The sequence below is a fragment of the Rhinolophus sinicus genome, chromosome 15 (assembly GCF_057876585.1).
Source record: "Rhinolophus sinicus isolate RSI-liver-muscle chromosome 15, RSI-T2T, whole genome shotgun sequence".
NCBI classification, from domain to species: domain Eukaryota; kingdom Metazoa; phylum Chordata; class Mammalia; order Chiroptera; family Rhinolophidae; genus Rhinolophus; species Rhinolophus sinicus.
The window spans coordinates 77,516,603-77,534,430 of NC_142515.1; the positions used below are offsets into that span (position 1 = coordinate 77,516,603).

General features: G+C 53.9%; 1 protein-coding gene across 4 annotated transcripts in view; it reads left to right on the forward strand.

The window, feature by feature from the left end:
- The window catches only part of FBN3 (fibrillin 3), a 59,548-nt gene that overhangs the window by 38,805 nt on the left and 2,915 nt on the right, over window positions 1–17,828 (forward strand). For all 4 annotated transcript variants that reach the window (XM_088792333.1, XM_074337717.2, XM_088792335.1 and 1 more), the window contains exons 43-64: window positions 1,288–1,413; window positions 1,693–1,818; window positions 2,148–2,273; window positions 2,533–2,649; window positions 3,920–4,048; window positions 4,573–4,692; window positions 5,520–5,645; window positions 6,536–6,688; window positions 6,848–6,913; window positions 7,126–7,251; window positions 7,809–7,928; window positions 8,029–8,151; window positions 9,166–9,300; window positions 9,431–9,556; window positions 10,573–10,779; window positions 11,644–11,769; window positions 12,350–12,472; window positions 12,672–12,788; window positions 14,547–14,675; window positions 14,763–14,882; window positions 16,278–16,512; window positions 17,049–17,196. In XM_088792333.1, coding sequence (XP_088648459.1) covers window positions 1,288–1,413; window positions 1,693–1,818; window positions 2,148–2,273; window positions 2,533–2,649; window positions 3,920–4,048; window positions 4,573–4,692; window positions 5,520–5,645; window positions 6,536–6,688; window positions 6,848–6,913; window positions 7,126–7,251; window positions 7,809–7,928; window positions 8,029–8,151; window positions 9,166–9,300; window positions 9,431–9,556; window positions 10,573–10,779; window positions 11,644–11,769; window positions 12,350–12,472; window positions 12,672–12,788; window positions 14,547–14,675; window positions 14,763–14,882; window positions 16,278–16,512; window positions 17,049–17,196 — 2,924 coding nt within the window. The remainder of the gene's footprint in view (window positions 1–1,287; window positions 1,414–1,692; window positions 1,819–2,147; window positions 2,274–2,532; window positions 2,650–3,919; window positions 4,049–4,572; window positions 4,693–5,519; window positions 5,646–6,535; window positions 6,689–6,847; window positions 6,914–7,125; window positions 7,252–7,808; window positions 7,929–8,028; window positions 8,152–9,165; window positions 9,301–9,430; window positions 9,557–10,572; window positions 10,780–11,643; window positions 11,770–12,349; window positions 12,473–12,671; window positions 12,789–14,546; window positions 14,676–14,762; window positions 14,883–16,277; window positions 16,513–17,048; window positions 17,197–17,828) is intronic.

Genomic DNA, 17,828 nt, shown 5'->3' on the forward strand with positions numbered 1-17,828 from the left:
TGTGTGGCTTTCTTTTCTCGGGAGTTTGACAGAAATTCTATGATATCCCTACATATTGGTCTGTAACTTTCTTTTTGCACGCAGAAATAAGTTGTGAAGAATCGGCCAGGTTACTCTATGTAGGCCTCCTTCCCCTTTGGCCCGGCTGTCTAGTATATTCTATGTGTAGCTATGTCCCGGGTCACAAGCCGGCCCTCCACAGATGATGAGCATTTAGGTGTGCCCAGGTTCTTTTTTTTACATATAATAGCTTTATTGAAATATAATTCACATACTATACACTTCATCGTTTAAAGTACACAATTCAGTGTTTGTTTGTTTTTTGTATATAATAGACCCTTGAACGTCATGGGGTTAGGGGTGCCTCATATAACTTCCTCATATAACTTTCAACTCCCCAAATTCCCCCAAATTTTAGCTACTGTGGACTGGAAGCCTTACCGATAACCAACAGTCGAGTAACACGTATTTTGTATGTTATATATATTAATACTGTGCTTTTACAATAAAGTAAGCTAGAGACAAGAAAATGTCATAAAGGAAATCATAAGGAAGAGAAAATACATTTACAGTATCTATTGGTGTAAAAAACCCGTGTATAATTGCAGTTCAAACCTGTGTTGTTGAAGGGTCAACTGTATACACATAGTTGTGCAACCATCACCTCAATCTAAGTTGAGAACATGTTTATCACGCAAAGAGAGACCCAGTCGTCATATCAGTCACTCCCCATTCTGTCCTCCCCCAGCCGCTGGCAACCATTTTTCTACTTTCCATCTCTGGCTGTGCCTCTTCTAGACATTTCATGTAAATAGAATCGTGAAACGTGACCTTGTGTGTCTGGCATCTCTCATGAGCACCGTGTGTTCAAGATCCATTCACGTTGTAGTGAGTGTCAGTGCTTCCTTCCGTTTTAAGGCTGAGTAATATTCCGGAGTGTGGGTGGGCCACATTGTGCTATCCATTCACCCGTTGACATTTCCAGTTTCTTGCAAACATTGTCCCAGGACCTCCCCATGCAGCTTCCTGCTGACACGCGGGCTGCTTTATTCCAGCAGAGCCCTCAAAGCAGGCTTGCTGGGCCACAGCAAATGTGATTTTAGTTGTGAAAGACTCTCGCCCCTGCTCTAGGCTTTCCTCCCTCATCCTGATCTCATTTTGGCTACAGCAGGATTTTTTCAGTGTGTGCTGGTGTGGGGCTGCTTCTCCCAGACTGTGGTCCCTTAGCTCAGGGTCCCGATGTGTTCCCGGGGGCTGGGCTGCCCCTGATGCTGGTGCCCTCCCCAGACATCGACGAGTGCGGGGAGATCCCTGCCATCTGTGCCAGTGGGGTCTGCATCAACCAGATTGGGAGCTTCCGCTGCGAGTGCCCCACGGGTTTCAGCTACAACAGTGTGCTGCTGATCTGCGAAGGTGCCACCTCCCTGGCCTCCCCATCCCTGGGTGGGATGCTGGACTCCCGCCCCATACCATCTGGGCACATCATTTAAGCTATGTAAACTTCAGTTTCCCCCTCTGTTTAATGGGGCTCATGCCTTTTCGAGGGGCTCCATCCCACATAACCACCCTCACTCTGGTTCTGGGGCTGCTCCGGAGGGACCCCCCCACTCCGAAGCCGGGGGCTGGATTTAGGATTTGATTCTGGCAGGGATGGTGTCTCCTTCACCCATCCCTGTTGGCCGTATTCCCCAGACATGGACGAATGTGCCAGCGGGGAGAGCCCCTGCCAGCAGAGTGCCGACTGCATCAATATCCCTGGCAGCTACCGCTGCAAGTGCACCCGAGGGTACAAGCTGTTGCCAGGCGGGGCTTGTGTGGGTAAGCGGGGACCCCAGCAGGTGCAGGGGAGGGAGGTAAGGGAATGGGATATGAGACAAAGCCAGGCTCTGTCCACTGTGACTAGGGTAGGGCATGGCTCTGTCTGGGGCTTTCTCCTTGGCTGGAGTTTGGGCTGGTGGGGGTGCTGACAGCTTCTGTTCACAGGGGAGTAATGAGGGTGATCTGGGAGGGAAAGATAGCTTGGTGCTAGCAGCAGCTTGAATGGGGGGCTTGCAGGCAGGTGCTGGCTTTCCCATCGCAGTCTGCAAAGGCTTAGAAAACACTGGAGTGGTGGTCCTGGGGACACCACACTGCCCGCCCTTTTCCAGGACGGAACGAGTGTCAGGAGATCCCGAATATTTGTAGCCACGGTGACTGTGTGGACACAGAGGGCAGCTACGCATGCCTATGTCACCGTGGCTTCCGGGCCTCGGTGGACCAGACCCTGTGCATGGGTGAGAGCCCCTTCCTGCCCCCCTTTGCAGACCAAGCGGCCAAGGATCTATACCTTCTCTGGGGTGGAGACAGTGCTTCCATCCGTCCTGGCACTTAAGACATTGGGAAAATGACTTATTCACCTCCTTGTGCCTCAGTTTTCCCATCAGTAAAATGGGAACAATAAATAATACCAAGGGTGCTTCCCAGCCCCTCACTGCCCGAGCTGCTCATTGCCCTGGGTGAGCTGGGCAGGGATCGGGGGCTTTGCTCTGACAGACATCGATGAGTGTGACCGGCAGCCATGTGGAAATGGGACCTGTAAGAACATCGTCGGCTCCTACAACTGCCTCTGCTTCCCTGGCTTTGTGATGACACACAACGGAGATTGCATGGGTGAGTCATGCAGGCTGGCAGGCAGACCTCAGTGTACCCCACTGAGAAGTGGGCCCATGGCTTGAGGGTGCCCCTTTGAAGTAAATGTTCTTGCTCCTGTAATCCATTCAGAAAAACCCCCAGGAGATTGAAAATGAGTCAACGGCAAAGTTCCCCACACTTCTTTAGTTGTCAGGTGCCAGGGATCCCTCACTAGAGCTTACACTCAGGTATATGGGAGGCAGATGGATAGTAGAGAGAGGAAGGTGAAGGTTGAAGCAAGACCTGGGTGCTGTGAAGCTGGCACTTTAGCTCAGTGGTTAAAAGCATGGATTCCAAGGTCAGGTGGCATAAGTTTAAATCCCAGCTTTCCACCTGCCAGCTGTGTGACCCTAGACAAGTCATTTACCTCTCTGTGCTATAGTTTCCTCCTTGGTAAAATGGAGATTAATAGTAGTAACTACCTGTATTAATAGCAGACCAAATAGACTTATGAACAAGGAATATTATCAGAGATAAGGAGACACATATATTGATTAAGGGGTCATTTCTCTGAGAAGACATTACACTCATAAGCATATGCATCTAACAATAGAGCTTCAAAACGAAGTAAAAATTGACAGAACTGAAAAAGAAATAGGCAAATCTACATTATAGTTGGAGACTTCAACACTCCTCCCTCAGTAATAGAGGGAACAAATACAAAATCAGTATGGATATAGAATATCTGAACAATGCTGTTAACCACATAGACCTGACTGATATTTCTAGAACATTCCAGAAAACACATTCTTCTCAAGTGCACATGGACATTCACCAGGAAATATCATAGTTTGGGCCATAAAACAAACCTTAACAAATTTAAAAGAACTGAAGTCACAGGGTAAGTCCTCAGAATATAATGGAGTTAAACCAGAAATCAGTCACAGAAGAATATCCATAAAATCCTCATGTATTTGGAAATTAAACAATATATTCCTAAAGAATCCATAGGTCAAAGAAGAAATAAGGGGATTTAGAAAATACTTTTAAATAAGTGATGAAAACACAACACAAAATATGTGAGATGCAGTCAAGGGAGTACCTACAGGCAAAGTCATAGCATTAAAAGCTCATATTGGAAAATATTGGTATCTGCCTCTTAGAATAGTTGTAAGGCTAATGTACAGAGCCTGGCATGTGAGCGCTCCATAAATTGAAGTCATCTCAACTTCTTTGTGGATGGAAGTGCAAGGGAGGCTCAGAGCCTCAGTGCTATGGGTGATCCCATTTTCCCATTTCCCCTTTGCAGATGTAAATGAGTGCACCACCCTGGCAGGGCAGGTGTGTCGATTTGGCCAGTGCCTCAACACAGCTGGCTCCTTTCACTGCCTCTGCCAGGATGGCTTTGAGCTCACAGCTGATGGGAAGAACTGTATGGGTGAGTCTTGCACGGTGCTGGGAACCATCTCAGCTAGCCCCTACTCCTACATGCAGTTGGTACTTCTCCACGATCATGGTTCCATTTCATAATCATGCATTTATTTTAAGGTATGAAAAAAAGAAATAAAACCAGCACATTATAGCCATGTTTTCATAGGGTTTGTAGCTGAGAGTGAGGCTGTTTTAAATATCTAAGTTTAACAAAATACAGAACAGTAGAGGTGTTAAGTGGATGCCATGGAAACTATGAAAGGGGTCTTCAGGTGGTTCAAGATTAGGAATCTTGCTCCCTCTTTCCCTGGACACCACTTAGCTCCATCCATGACCCCCACCAAGGCTCAGAATATCTATCCCTACCTGTCCTTGTTTTTCTGAGTCTCAGCCCTTCCTTGGCTCCAGGAATGCCACAGAGAAGGCTTGTCCTGGGGCTCCATCAGGCACTGACTATAAGCGCTGGTCCTGGCCCCAGGCAAGCCCCCTGCTACCAGCTGGTGCTGGGACCCCTCCTTCTCCTCTCCACAGACGCCAACGAGTGTCTCAGCCTCGCAGGAACCTGCCTGCCAGGGACTTGCCAGAACCTAGAGGGCTCCTTCCGCTGCATCTGTCCCTCCGGCTTCCAAGTGCAGATTGACCACTGTATTGGTGAGTGTCCAGCCCCACTTCCCAGCTCTGGGGCCAGAGAGGCCTCTGTTCCCCGCCTGTAACACTGGCACTCAACTGGGATCGTGGTGATGGTAGAGACACACAGAATAGGACCTAATGCAGCTCCATAGAGTATGAGGAGCACTCCATAAACTGAATTATTAGGATTGTTTTTGGGCTCCAGGCTGATGGCTCACTCTCGGGCCCACAGGCTTCCTTGTGAATCCTATAAAATGGCCATGGGTGTGGGGTCTCACTGTAAGATTACCCAAACAGAACTCACTCGATGCATGGTGGGCAAGGTCCAGTCTGGCCCGAGTTCCACTGATGTAATCCCCCATCTAGGTGACTGTACAGCATGGGCTAACCTGGACCAGTCTATCCTGGCCTCCACCTATCTAATCCATCTCGGCTAGCCTTATACAACCTGGGCTAACTTAGACCCGTCTGGCATTGTATAGTGTGGGTTAACCTTACCAGTCTGGCCTTACCACCTCTGGTCTATTCCATCTGGGCTAGCCTAATAATACAGTGTGAACTAACTCCATCCAGTGTAGGCAAAATTTATCTAGTCTCGGTTACTTTTTACGAAATTTGTCTATAAAGATGAACTTTTCCTGATCATGACCCCTGCCCTGAAGTCACCTTCTAGGAAAGACCCCTCACACTACCTCCCTGCTGCTCTGGCTCATACTGAGCCCCGGGGCCACTGCGTCGGGTCAGCTCCTGGGCCCCCACTCTGTCTACCCCTCCTGACAGCTGAGGCTGCCCCACTCTGGTGGAGGTCCTGCTCGCACCCCACCCAGTTTATGTCCCTGCCCCTCTAGACATCGACGAGTGCTTGGAGGAGCCCAACCTCTGCCTCTTTGGCACCTGTACCAACAGCCCCGGGAGTTTCCAGTGCCTCTGTCCGCCTGGCTTTGTCCTCTCTGACAATGGACGCCGTTGCTTTGGTGAGTCTGGGGCTAGGGAGCACACAGGGCTTCGTGAAGAGGAGAGAGGTTGGGTGGGGAAGATTCAGAACAGCCAGAAAAGGGGGCTGCAGTTTCTTGCACCGATCTCTTGGCCCTTTTCCAGGCAGAGGGCCTTTTCTGCATTAGTGGGGTTGTCCTGATCCAACCAACCTCTTGGCCAGACAGGTCCTTTCTATGGAGGGTGAACCTGGTCCAGTCTGTGCTAGCTTGGTCTCTTGGGCTTGGGCTGTCTTATATGAGCTGCAGTTGCTCTACCTGGGCTGGCTTCATCTCAAGTGGGCTAGCCTTATCCAGTGTGGGCTGACCTCATTCTATCTGAGCCAGCCTCTTTACTCCCAAATTGGAAGTAACAAGAGGGAGGGAAGGACAATTCTACCAATATTTGTTGTTCTGATGCCAGGTTTGGCCCAAACCCCAACCTGCCCAAGAAGATTTCTCAGGCTGATGGGAATCTGGGGCTGAGGACTGGGGTCATTGATGAGAATTTGGGGTCTGAAGTCTGAGGCCCTCTGGCTCCCTGGAATCAGTCACTGCCTCTCCAAGAAGGGTCTTCTGGTCAAGAATAACTTGGCTGAGGTTGACAGTTCTTCCCTGTCCCCAGGGCATTGCCACAGTAGTGAAAGTGAGGTATTACTGGAAGGAATTCCCAGGGGTCCAGCAAAAGCCCCAGGGCTGACCCTCTTTGGGCCAGTGTGGGTCACATGTCTATATCTGAGCCAATCACCATGGTCAGGGGCCTGGATTGTTCTAATGGGACGCTGGTAAAGGCAGGACCACCCACTTGTAGGGGCTGGGGTAGAAGAGGCCTGCAGGACAGGTGGGTACTACTGATGGCCTGTCCAGCAATTATCTGGGGAATCACCCCACAGACACACGGCAGAGTTTCTGCTTCACCCACTTTGAGAGCGGAAGGTGCTCAGTGCCCAAAGCTTTCAACACCACCAAGAGCCGGTGCTGTTGCAGCCAGAGGCCTGGCGAGGGCTGGAACGACCCCTGCGAGCTTTGTCCTCAGGAGGGCAGTGGTGAGCACCCACCCTTGTCCGGTCTCCGATTCTGCTTGCCTGCCCCCCACATCTGTTCTCCTTTCCATTCTTTCTTCAGCCTTCCCTACACCCACTTGGAGGGTCCTGAGGGCTGCACCTGGCCCCTGACCCTCACCCCTTTCCCTTTTCACTTTCCAGCTGCCTTCCAGGAGCTCTGCCCCTTCGGCCACGGGGCTGTCCCAGGCCCGGATGAAACTCGGGAGGGTAAGTCCCTCACCCACATGCTAAGATCCCCCCCGGGCTGCCCTCCTCCTTTCCTGCTCAGCCCCGTCTGGGCTCTGCCTGGGTTCCCAAGTCTCACGTTCCCCCTCGGCTCATGGATGGCCGTGGATCTCACTGACCTGGAGGGAAGGAAGAAACCCTAAGTGTGGCCAGGACATGACAGATGCCATGCCTGCAACCTCTGCCATCCTCAGACGTGAACGAGTGTGCGGAGAACCCTGGTGTCTGTGCCAGTGGTCATTGTGTCAACACCGATGGCTCCTTTCGCTGCGAGTGTCCCTTCGGCTATAGCCTGGACTTCACGGGCGTCAGTTGTGTGGGTGAGCTTGCCTCTCAGGAAACAGCAGAGCAGAGCAGGCAGGGCAGACACAACGCAAGGCAGGATCCTGTCTCTCAGCCAGTCACTCTCCCTACCCACTCTTCCTTCTCTGTTATTTACTCACTCCATCACTTGCTCATTCACTTATTCATTTACTCACTCACTCGCTGAGTCAGTCACTTGCTCACTCATTAATCCACACATTTGCCCACTCATTTATTCATCTATTCATCCATTCACTCACTTATCACATCCCCTCTCATTCATTCTCTTGCTCACTCATTCACTCACTTGCTTACACATTGACTCACTCATTCGCTTATTTACTCACTCATTTATTCACTCATTTGTTCCCTCACTCACTCCTTTGCTCACTCATTGACTCAGTCACTCATTCATTCATTCACTGAACACATACTGTATGCTGCCCTGTGTCCAGCCTAGAGCTGCCCCGGGTCTGGCCCTATCCAGTCTGTGGTAGTCGATGGGGAGGCCGACAGGATAGTATCGGAACTAGGGGCTCTCTGCAGGTACTGACCACCCCCTTGCCCACCCCAGACATAGACGAGTGTTCCGTTGGGCACCCCTGTGGGGAAGGCACCTGCACCAATGTCATCGGAGGCTTCGAATGCGCCTGCGCTGATGGCTTTGAGCCCGGCCCCATGATGACCTGTGAGGGTACGACTTTTCCAGGACTTGGGCTGAGAGATGGGGAGGGAGGGAGCAGGGGTCCCGCAGGCAGACCCCGCCTAGCTGGCACATCCACTGGCCTCCCCAGACATGGACGAGTGCTCCCTGAACCCCCTCCTCTGTGCCTTCCGCTGCCACAACACCGAAGGCTCCTACATGTGCGCCTGCCCAGCTGGCTACACCTTGCGAGAGGACGGGGCCACGTGCCAAGGTAGGACCTGCCCAGGCAGGCAGGAAGGTCAGGGCCCCCAGGGCTCCCCTGCCCCCATCCTGAGAAAAGAGGGAGAAATAAGCCTGTGCCTCCAGGGGTGGGAATGAACAGTGTGATATGGCGAGGGAAGTGAGGTAAATGCGTGTGTGGTGGGTGTGCTTTTGTGACTGGTGACTCTATTTCTGTTATGAAAATGGGGTGCTAGCATCTTGGGTCAGGAGACTAACAGCACAGTGGGCGTGGCTCTGAAGCCCTCTCCAGTGAAGTGGGCGTGGCCATGGAGCCCTCTCCAGTGAAGTGGGCGTGGCTATGGAACCCTCTCCCCTGACAGCTGGACATGCCCTCCGTGGGATAGGGCAGTGGGGACAGCGATTAAGCCCCACAGGAACATGTGGCAATGTCTGGAGACATTTTTTATTGTCTCCATTGGGTAGCGGGAGGGAGGGTGGTGCTACTGGCATTAACTAGCCTGGGATGCTGCTAAATATCCTATCCTGTTTCCCCGAAAATAAGACCAGGTCTTTATTACTTTTTGCTCCAAAAGACGCATTAGGGCTTATGTTCAGGGGATGTCATCCTGAAAAATCATGCTAGGGCTTATTTTCCAGTTAGGTCTTATTTTTGGGGAAACACTACAATGCACAGAACAGACTCCCACCACAAGGAATGTTCTGGTCTCAAATGTCCATAGCTTCAAGGGAGAGAAAACCCTGGGCTGGGATGTGGCCCCTCTAGGCCTGTTTCAGGGTCAGCGTTCCAGCGAGCATGGTGAAGGCCAGACAGATTCACAGACCCGATGTGGACAGGGGTGCGGTGTTCGGGGCAGGGCTGACCCCCTTGGTGTCTCGGGAGGCCTGGCCCAGGCAAGGGAGAGACGGGAGCCTGGCAGTGCTGCAGGAACCTCACTCTGGCCCCACCTAAGGCCCGCTGGGGGTTGGGATCCAGGCCCCCACAGACTGGGGCCAGGCCATGGGACGCCTGACATTGCCACCCTCCCTCCCTGGTCATCCGCAGATGTGGACGAGTGTGTAGAAGGCCAGCAGGACTGCCACACCCGGGGCATGCTGTGCAAGAACCTCATTGGCACCTTCACCTGTATCTGCCCCCCGGGCATGCGGCCCCAGCTTGGCTCTGGGGAGGGCTGCATCGGTATGGGGGTGCTTTGGGGGTGCAGGGAGCCCCACAGAGAGGAGGAGTCAGAGCAAGAAGAAGCAGATGGTCGGGCAGATATTGAAACTGGGGGGAGGCAGGCTCAGGGGTCTTATCGCTCCCATGTCAGATGAGGATGAGTGCCGCACCCAGCCCAGACTCTGTGCCAACGGCCGCTGTGTCAACACTGCGGGCAGCTTCCAGTGCAACTGTGATGAGGGCTTCCAGCCCAGCCCCGCCCTCACCGAGTGCCATGGTGAGTGTGACCAGGCTCAGGCACGGGGGGTGCAGCCACCCAATGCCTGTCCCCCCTGACGCCTGGGAGCTTCCCAAGGCGGGTGGGTTCTGGGGCACCAAAGGGACCCATGGGGTTGCTGAGCTGATCTGGACACACGTGTCCACCACACACCCCCATGCTTCCCTTGGTCCTTTCAATCAAATGCCCTGAAATAGCAAGTTGTCTCCCCCATCCCTACCCATCACACCCAGCGACCAACGCTCCCCAGGTTCACCACTTCCTGGGGCTAAACTTGGCAGGTGACCTGCTTATGCCATCTGTCCTGGCAACTTGTCCACCCTGTCCCCACACAGCCCCTGCCACTCTCATCTCCTCCGTCTTCACTCTCCTCACCCAGCACAGTCTCCACCCCCAGCTTCAGGCCAGACATGTGTGTCCAGCTGCCTTCAGGAGCCCCCATTCCCAATACGCCCCAGACACAGCTAACCCCAAACAAGCCCAGTCTCTCTGCCCCCGAGTCCCCCTCGGTGATGCCCCAGCACCTACTCCCAAGAGTAACCCCTAGAGTAACCAGGAGCTCCCTCTCCCTCACCTGACATCCAGTCTCCAGCCTGTCCTCTCCATTCCCCACATGTCTCTGGACATCACCCTTCTGCTCTGTCCCCACTGTTTGTCCAGGATGCCACCACCTCTTGCTAACACCCCAGTGTTCCCTGTGACCTTCTGATCTCTCTACGGCCAGAGGGATGCTGCCCTTGCCCTCAGTGAGCGGCCCGGCGTCTGCAGCCCAGGGGTGGCTCTCTGACCTTCAGGTCTATAGCTTCTGCCACAGCTGTGGTCCCAGGCCCAGCCCAGAGGGCGTTTAACAGTGCTAGGGAACAATAGCTTGGAAGGTGGCAACCCATGCACTTGCACAGCTGTGTCAGAGATGTCTGGGAGCCCATGTGTAGACTCAGCACCCCCGACACCCCCCATGGAAGGGGGACTCTGATGGCATGTTTCTCCCACTCACCATCCCCACTCGTTCTCTGCAGACATCCGGCAGGGGCCTTGCTTCTCCGAGGTGCTGCAGGCTGTATGCCAGGCCCCATCGAGCGGTGGCACGCCAGTCACCAGGGTGGAGTGCTGTTGCGGAGGTGGCCGTGGCTGGGGACTCCATTGCGAACTCTGTCCCCTGCCTGGTACCTCCGCCCACAAGAAGCTGTGCCCTCATGGCCCAGGCTACACTGTTGAGGGCCGAGGTGGGTGGGAGTTTGTCCATGGTCGTGTAGGTGCTGGAGAGAGAGAGAAAGAGCGTGTGTGTGCGCGCGCGCTGGCAGGTGTGTATGAACCCGTGTGAACCAGAACCCACTCTTGCCTCTGTGAGTGCATGAACATGGGTGGACAGGTGAGCAGGTGTGTGAGGCAATGTGTGTGTTCTTTGTTCTTTTGTGTGTGGGCTCATTAATGAGCATGTGAAAGCAAAAGAGCTGGTGTGCGTTCTTGTGTGTGAGCTGGTTAGTGAACATGCATGTGTGCTGATGAGGATGGGCACTGGTGTGTGTTCTGTGTGTGTGAAGTGGGTGAGGCGTGCAGATCAGAAGGGGGGGGGAGAGGGAGGGAGCCAGTCGCGTGGTTTGGGTTCCGGCGAGTGTCTGAGTTGGTATGTGTGTATGAGTGTATCTGTGCCTGAGTGTGTCACATCGAGCATGTCAGTGAGGATGGCAGGTCATCCAAAATCAGCAGCAGTGACATCAGGGGCTGAGAAGTGCCTTTGCGAGGGTGCGTCTGGGGGACAGAGGAGCCCCTGAATGTGTGTACTCGTGATCCTACAGAAGTGTCTGTGTGTGTGACTGGTGTGCAATGCTTGTGTGTCACTGTGCTTCCACCTATGTGGGGTGGGTCTGTCACCCGGGCTGTTCTGTGTCCAGTGGAAGGAGCTTCATTAGTGTGTCCTACTGGCGGAGGTGCCACCCATGGCATCAGGTGTGGTCCCAGCTCCCTGGTGCAGGGAGGGGAAGTAGAGGCTGGCCTGACCTCCAGAGAAAGGGCTGGTGGGCAAAAGGGAGGAGGCATGGCCCGGGACCCGAGGCAGCCAGCTCCAGCTAAGCGCTGCTTATCCCCAGATGTGGACGAGTGTCATGTGTTCTCTCACCTATGTCCCCATGGTGAGTGCATCAACGGCCTTGGGTCCTTCCGCTGCCACTGCCAGGATGGGTACACGCCAGATGCCACTGCCACAGCCTGCCTGGGTGAGTCCCCTGATCCCCATCCCCTGACCCCGCCCAGCCCCTCTGCATAGCATCTGGCCTGTGCTTCTGTGAGAAAACCAGGACCAGAAACGACAGAGTTCATATGGACCACAAAGCTGAAAATATCCACTAATCCTTCCTGTTACCCCGGCCTTATTTGGGCCACTTTCTTCCTGTTGTTTTGTATATCTGAAGATCTTCAGTTACCTTGTATAGCAGGTATTCATCTAAGTCGGGGGTTGGCAAACGCAGCCCAATGGCTGAATCTGGCCCTCGGCTTATTTTTGTTAATAAAGTTTTATTGGCACACAGCCACACCTATTTGTTTCTTTTCCCTCTATGGCTGCTTTCCTGCTACAAAGCTAGACTTGAGTAGTTGGAACTGAGACTGTGTGGCCCAGAAAGCCCAACATGATTACTCTGGCTTTTACAGAAAAAGTGTAAATTCCTATGTAAGCCCACAGATTCTGGATGGCTGGAGTCTGGGAAGGAGGCCTTAGCAGGGCCGGGGTGGACACCCCCGCCTCCGAGCCCCTGGGAATGTCTGTCTAATCCCCCTGCATGCTGTCGTCCCCTCTAGATGTGGACGAGTGCAGCCAGACCCCCACGCCATGCACCTTCCTCTGCAAAAACACGGAGGGCAGTTTCCTGTGTGCCTGCCCCCGCGGCTACCTACTGGAGGAGGATGGCAGGACCTGCAGAGGTGATGTCCATCCCTCCCTGCCCCTCATGCCCTGTGGGCTCCATCCCTGCCCCCCAGGGCTACCCCGGGCACATCCCGTGCCATCTCACCTCCTCCCTGCTGCATGGCATCGGGTGCCATCTCTAGGGTCTTTCCCCTGGGAAGCCCCCAGTCCCAGCCAGGCCCTGCCCTGAGCCCCCTGGGACCATCTGTGCCACAGACCTGGATGAGTGTACCTCCAGGCAGCACAACTGCCAGTTCTTCTGTGTCAACACCATCGGTGCCTTTACCTGCCACTGTCCCCCCGGCTTCACCCAGCGCCATCAGGCCTGCTTCGGTGAGTCCCGAATCTGGTGCATGACTGTGGCCTTCACTTATTCGTTCACCAAAAAAATAGCACGTGCCCAGGGCTATCTAGAACCTGTCTCCCTCCTCCCCTAGGGAGCTGGGAGGCCTGCTGTCAGGAGTTCCTCTGACTTTGGCCCAGGACACCTGAGCAGTCCCTGCTGGGTCTGTCTCCTAAGCCCCTCCCCAGGGTGCTCCTGAAAGACCAGGGGCTCACAGGATCCAAAGGGAAAGTTGGTTCAGAACCCAAAGCTGCAAGAGCATCTGTCACTCCCATCACTTCTCAGTGTCTTGTGGCCGGGGAGAACCAGACTTCCCCTGAGGGCCAAGCCCCGCCAAGGGAGGGCCTCATTAAGGGATTTGTTAATAAAGTTTTATTGGCACACAGCCACGCCTGTTTATTTACATACTGTCTATGGATGCTTCTGCACTACAGTGGCAGAGCTGAGCATTTGCAACAGAGTCAAAAATATTTCCTATCTGGTCCTTTATAGAAGTGGTGCCTAGCCCTGTTCTAGACTCTGAGGGTACAGAAATGGCCACAAGGATCAAGCTTGCTCCTGTCATGGACCATCCCTGCTAGCAGGGAATCAGACTAGAAACAAACATAACAATAAGTTAACACTATGGAATGTTCGAAGGTGACACGTAGTGTGAAAGAACAAAAAAGAAAATCCTAGTGAGGAAATCAGGGAGGCTGCAATTTTTCAAAGAGGGATCAGGAGAAGCCTCATTGAAAGGGGACATTTGAGGAAAGATGTGAGGGAAGTCGAGAGCCATGTGCATATTGGGGAAGAGCGTTCTAGGCCTAGAAATGACATGCATTGCGCTTTTTCCTCACTGTAAAGTCATTTTTCCTGCCTCCTAAGACGAGCACCCTTAATGTGGCATTTGTATGTGTGCAGCTGTATGTGTGTTCACACACAGCTCATGTGCCAGCGCACACGCATCCCACGTGTACATGACACACAGCAAGCTCACACAGATATTCTCTCATTAGATTAAATTCTCAGCGAGGCTCCCTATTGTGTAGTTACCATGGATTGAAGGCTCCAAATCATTCTGGATGGCTTGTACTCTTGGTGGGTGGTCTTCGGCCAACTAGATCAGGGATGGGCAAACTTTTTCTAAAAAGGGCCTGTTAGTGGACATTTCAAGTTTGTGGTCCATATGGTCTCTGTCGTAATTACTCAACTCAGCCGTTTTAGCTCAAAAGCAGCCATAGGTGGTACGTCATAAATGCACGGGCATGGCTGTGTGCCAATAAAACTTTATTTACACAAACAAATGGTGGGCTGGATTTGTCCCACGGGTTTGCTGTCGGCTGAACTAGAAGTTCACACTCACATGACTGCAACAGGCCACCCTGCTCCTTGGTTCACTGGTGGGAATCCAGAGCTAGTCTCTGTGGCCCCTCAAGTGACAGCTCCGATGTGAGGGATGAGACCACATGTAATTTCAGGAGCCACTCTGGCTTAGAAACCCCATTTCCCCAGTGCCGCTTGTACCCAAGAGAGATCTCAGGGTCCCAAGGGGACATACCTGGTCTCAATAATCTCCATACTCAAGGAAGCCAAAACTCGAATTCCCCACCTTGAGCTCATTTCACAGAGGGAGAAACTGAGGCACAAAGAGGGTAAGTGACTTGCCTGAAGCCACACAGTTAATCAGGTGGTAGGCCTGGCATCATGGTGCCTGACACGAGTCCCCTAACCACCAGATGGCCCTGCTGGCTCTCTGTCCTCTACAGATAATGATGAGTGCTTGGCCCAGCCTGGCCTATGTGGTACCCGGGGACGCTGCCACAACACCCCGGGAAGCTTCAGCTGTGAGTGCTATCAAGGCTTCACCCTGGACAGCTCAGGCCATGGCTGCGAAGGTAGAGTCAGGTTTTGGGTGGAGTCCAGACCTGGGAGGTAGTCCTGAAGGCGGCCAGGCGAACCTTCTCTCCCTCTCTGTCTTGCAGATGTGGATGAATGTGATGGGCCCCATCGCTGCCAGCACGGCTGTCAGAATGAGCTGGGGGGCTACCGCTGCAGCTGCCCCCAGGGTTTCACCCCACACTCTCAGTGGAGCCAGTGTGTGGGTGAGTGGCAGGGGCTGGGAGGAAGCTGGGGCACCCACCAGAACCTGTCCAGAGTGGGTGACTAGGGACCACCTCCTGCAGGATATTGTGAAAGCACAACTACCTATACAGTTCAGATGGGCCAGCCTGGAGGGTAAGGGGTTCCCCTTTGCTGGGGAGTCAGGGGACTGCAGAGCCAGGATGGCAAAGTTCAAATCTATTTCTTAGCAAGTGGTGACCTGGAGGGCTCAGATGAGAAAGATTCTGAGACGGTGCCTGTGATCACCGGGAAAGAGTGCTGTGATTGATTGTTGATGTCTGCCATGGGTGTGGCAGTGGGGAGTGGGGGCATGCATGCCACACCTTTGCCATAGGTATTGCAGAGGCTCTCAGCTTGGGGGGGTTAGCCTTCTGCCCCTCACCCTTCTCCATTGCACTCTTTGCTACTCCAGGCCCTCTAAATGACAGCTTTGTCCTCACCACCTCTCTTTCTCCCCTGCAGTCTGGCTTTCACTCTTGACCCTTGTTGGGGCCGCTCTTCCTCGACTTCTTCACCTCCTTTGCTCTCTCGGCACTGCTTCCTGACCCTTCTGGACACTCTCTCCTCTTGCAGCCTTGTGACGTGGCTGTCCCCACTTTGCTACCACCTCACCAGCACTGCCTTTTCTCCGGTTCCTTCTCCTATTCCTTATGGTGGGTCCTCAGCTATGTTCCACATCTGTTCCCCCACTGCCCTGTGGCGTCTGACCCCTGGGGACCAATCAGACTATTGCCTCTGCTGCAATAGTCTGATTGGTCCCCGGGGGTCAGTTCCTCATTCTCAGTCTGTCTGCTCCTCTGCATACTTATTCATTCCTTCAGTCATGGTTTGCCCAGGACCTGCCTGGCACCAAGCCCTGAGGATATAGACATGAGTCGAGAAACAGATTCCAGATTTCATCCCTGCCCTCTAGTCCAGTCTCACAGGGGAAACAGGGATTAATTAGGCCAGTGGTTCTGAACTGGGGACCGTTTTACCCCCTGGGACACATTTTAAAGTGTCTTAGAGACATTTGTCACAGCTGGGCCATGGGTGCTTCTCGTATTGAGTGCGTGGAGGACAGGGATGCTGCCCAGGACGTGCCCCCCGCCCACCATCTGGTCACACATGTCAACAGTGCCAAGGCGGAGAGACATGTTTTAGACCATCCCACAATTTAGGATTTCTGGGAAGTTTTTAGAAATGCTTTGAAAGAGAATTATAGGGTTGAGGGGCTCACAGTGCTGACGGAGATTTTGACATTGGCCTTGGACTCTGAAAGAGGAGCTAGAGTTGCCAGTGGGGAGGAGGAGTGTTGCAGGTGGATGGCTCTGGGGTTGCGAAAGCTGCTCCCCCTCTGCCCCCTACAGACTCTCTCTCTCCCTCTCCACCCTCAGACAAGAATGAATGTGTCCTGTCGCCCACGGCCTGTGGCAGCGCCTCCTGCCACAACACGCTGGGTGGCTTCCATTGCGTCTGTCCCTCTGGCTTTGACTTTGACCAGACCCTGGGAGGCTGCCAGGATGTGGATGAGTGTGCAGTGCAGGGGGGACCCTGTAGCTACAGCTGTTCCAACACCCCTGGTGGCTTCCTGTGCGGCTGCCCCCGAGGCTACTTCCGGGCTGGGCAAGGGTGAGTGGCGTGGGTACAGACCCCCATACCCTGGGAGTGTATGCACATGTGCCAGCCTGTGCACACACATGTGCACAGAAAATGAGCCCCAGTGGCACCTGTACATGTGCATGTACAAGCTCACACCCACTGTGGTATATTGTCCTCGTGGTACTCTTTCATGCTTGCACGTCCAGTGATAGATGCACGCTTCTCTGTAATACACTCGAGTGTACGCATGGCTCACACCCATGCCAACACGCCTGGGCACCCCGTGCATTCATATATCCCAACGTGCATGTGCACAAGCACACATCAGCACATCAGCATTCCGGCGTGCACACACAGCCCTGAGTGCATGCAGGTACACACCTCTGCCCAGGTAAGCCAAGGATGCACGCACGCACCTCTGGGTAGGTGCATGCAAAGCCACACTGGCACATTTGCATGATAGCACTTGTGCCCACGGGCAGTGTGGCTCCAATGGAGTGTGTGAGGGTGTACCTGAAGGACACTAGCCTGTCCCTGAAGGCCTGTCTCCCCCCATCCTGGCCTAGGCACTGTGTCTCCGGCCTGAGCCTCAGCCCTGGACCCCAGAATGGCCCAGATGAAGAGCTGGTCTCGCCCGAATCCTGCTATGAATGCAAGATCAACAGCCTTCCCCCTCGTGACCGGGAACGGCGCAGTGTGCACGGGGCCCACCAGGTGCCACAGGGAATGCACTGGGCGTGGTGGCACCATAGGTGGTGAGGACAGCTAGAGGATGGGCCACGGCTGGGAACACTAGACTGTGCCCCAGCTGTTCCTGTGCTATGCTGCCGCCTGGGCCTGCCTGTACTTCCTGAGCTCCCAGATTCCCCTCAGGGCTCTCTGGGGGGCACAGAGCCCCACCACCCTACCACACTCCTGGTGACGAGTCAGGTACCTCCCACACAGACTCTGGCCGGACTGTGATGCTCCCCGTGATCCCTCCCATGGTACTTGGATGCAGGAGAAATGGCTTGGGTCCCTGCCAACCCTGCCTATATCCCCGAATTGTCACCCTTCACCTGCTGGCTGGCATAGCCTTCCCTCATAACTGCTTTGAATTTAGTACCAATGAGGCCTGGAGCAGCCTGCTTAGCCCCTTTGTTCATCACCTCCTTCAGACCCTCCATCCTGCACCTCTTTCCTGCATCGTGATGCTCAGGTCTCCCGAACCCACCTCATCTCTAGAAATCACAGGAGTCCTTCCACGCTCTCAGAGCAGTTGTGGCTCTATCCCTCCTGCCCCCTGGGCCACTTCAGCCATGACCCTGACCTCAGGTTGTAGAGGACGGCAGTTTTGTCCCTGAGGC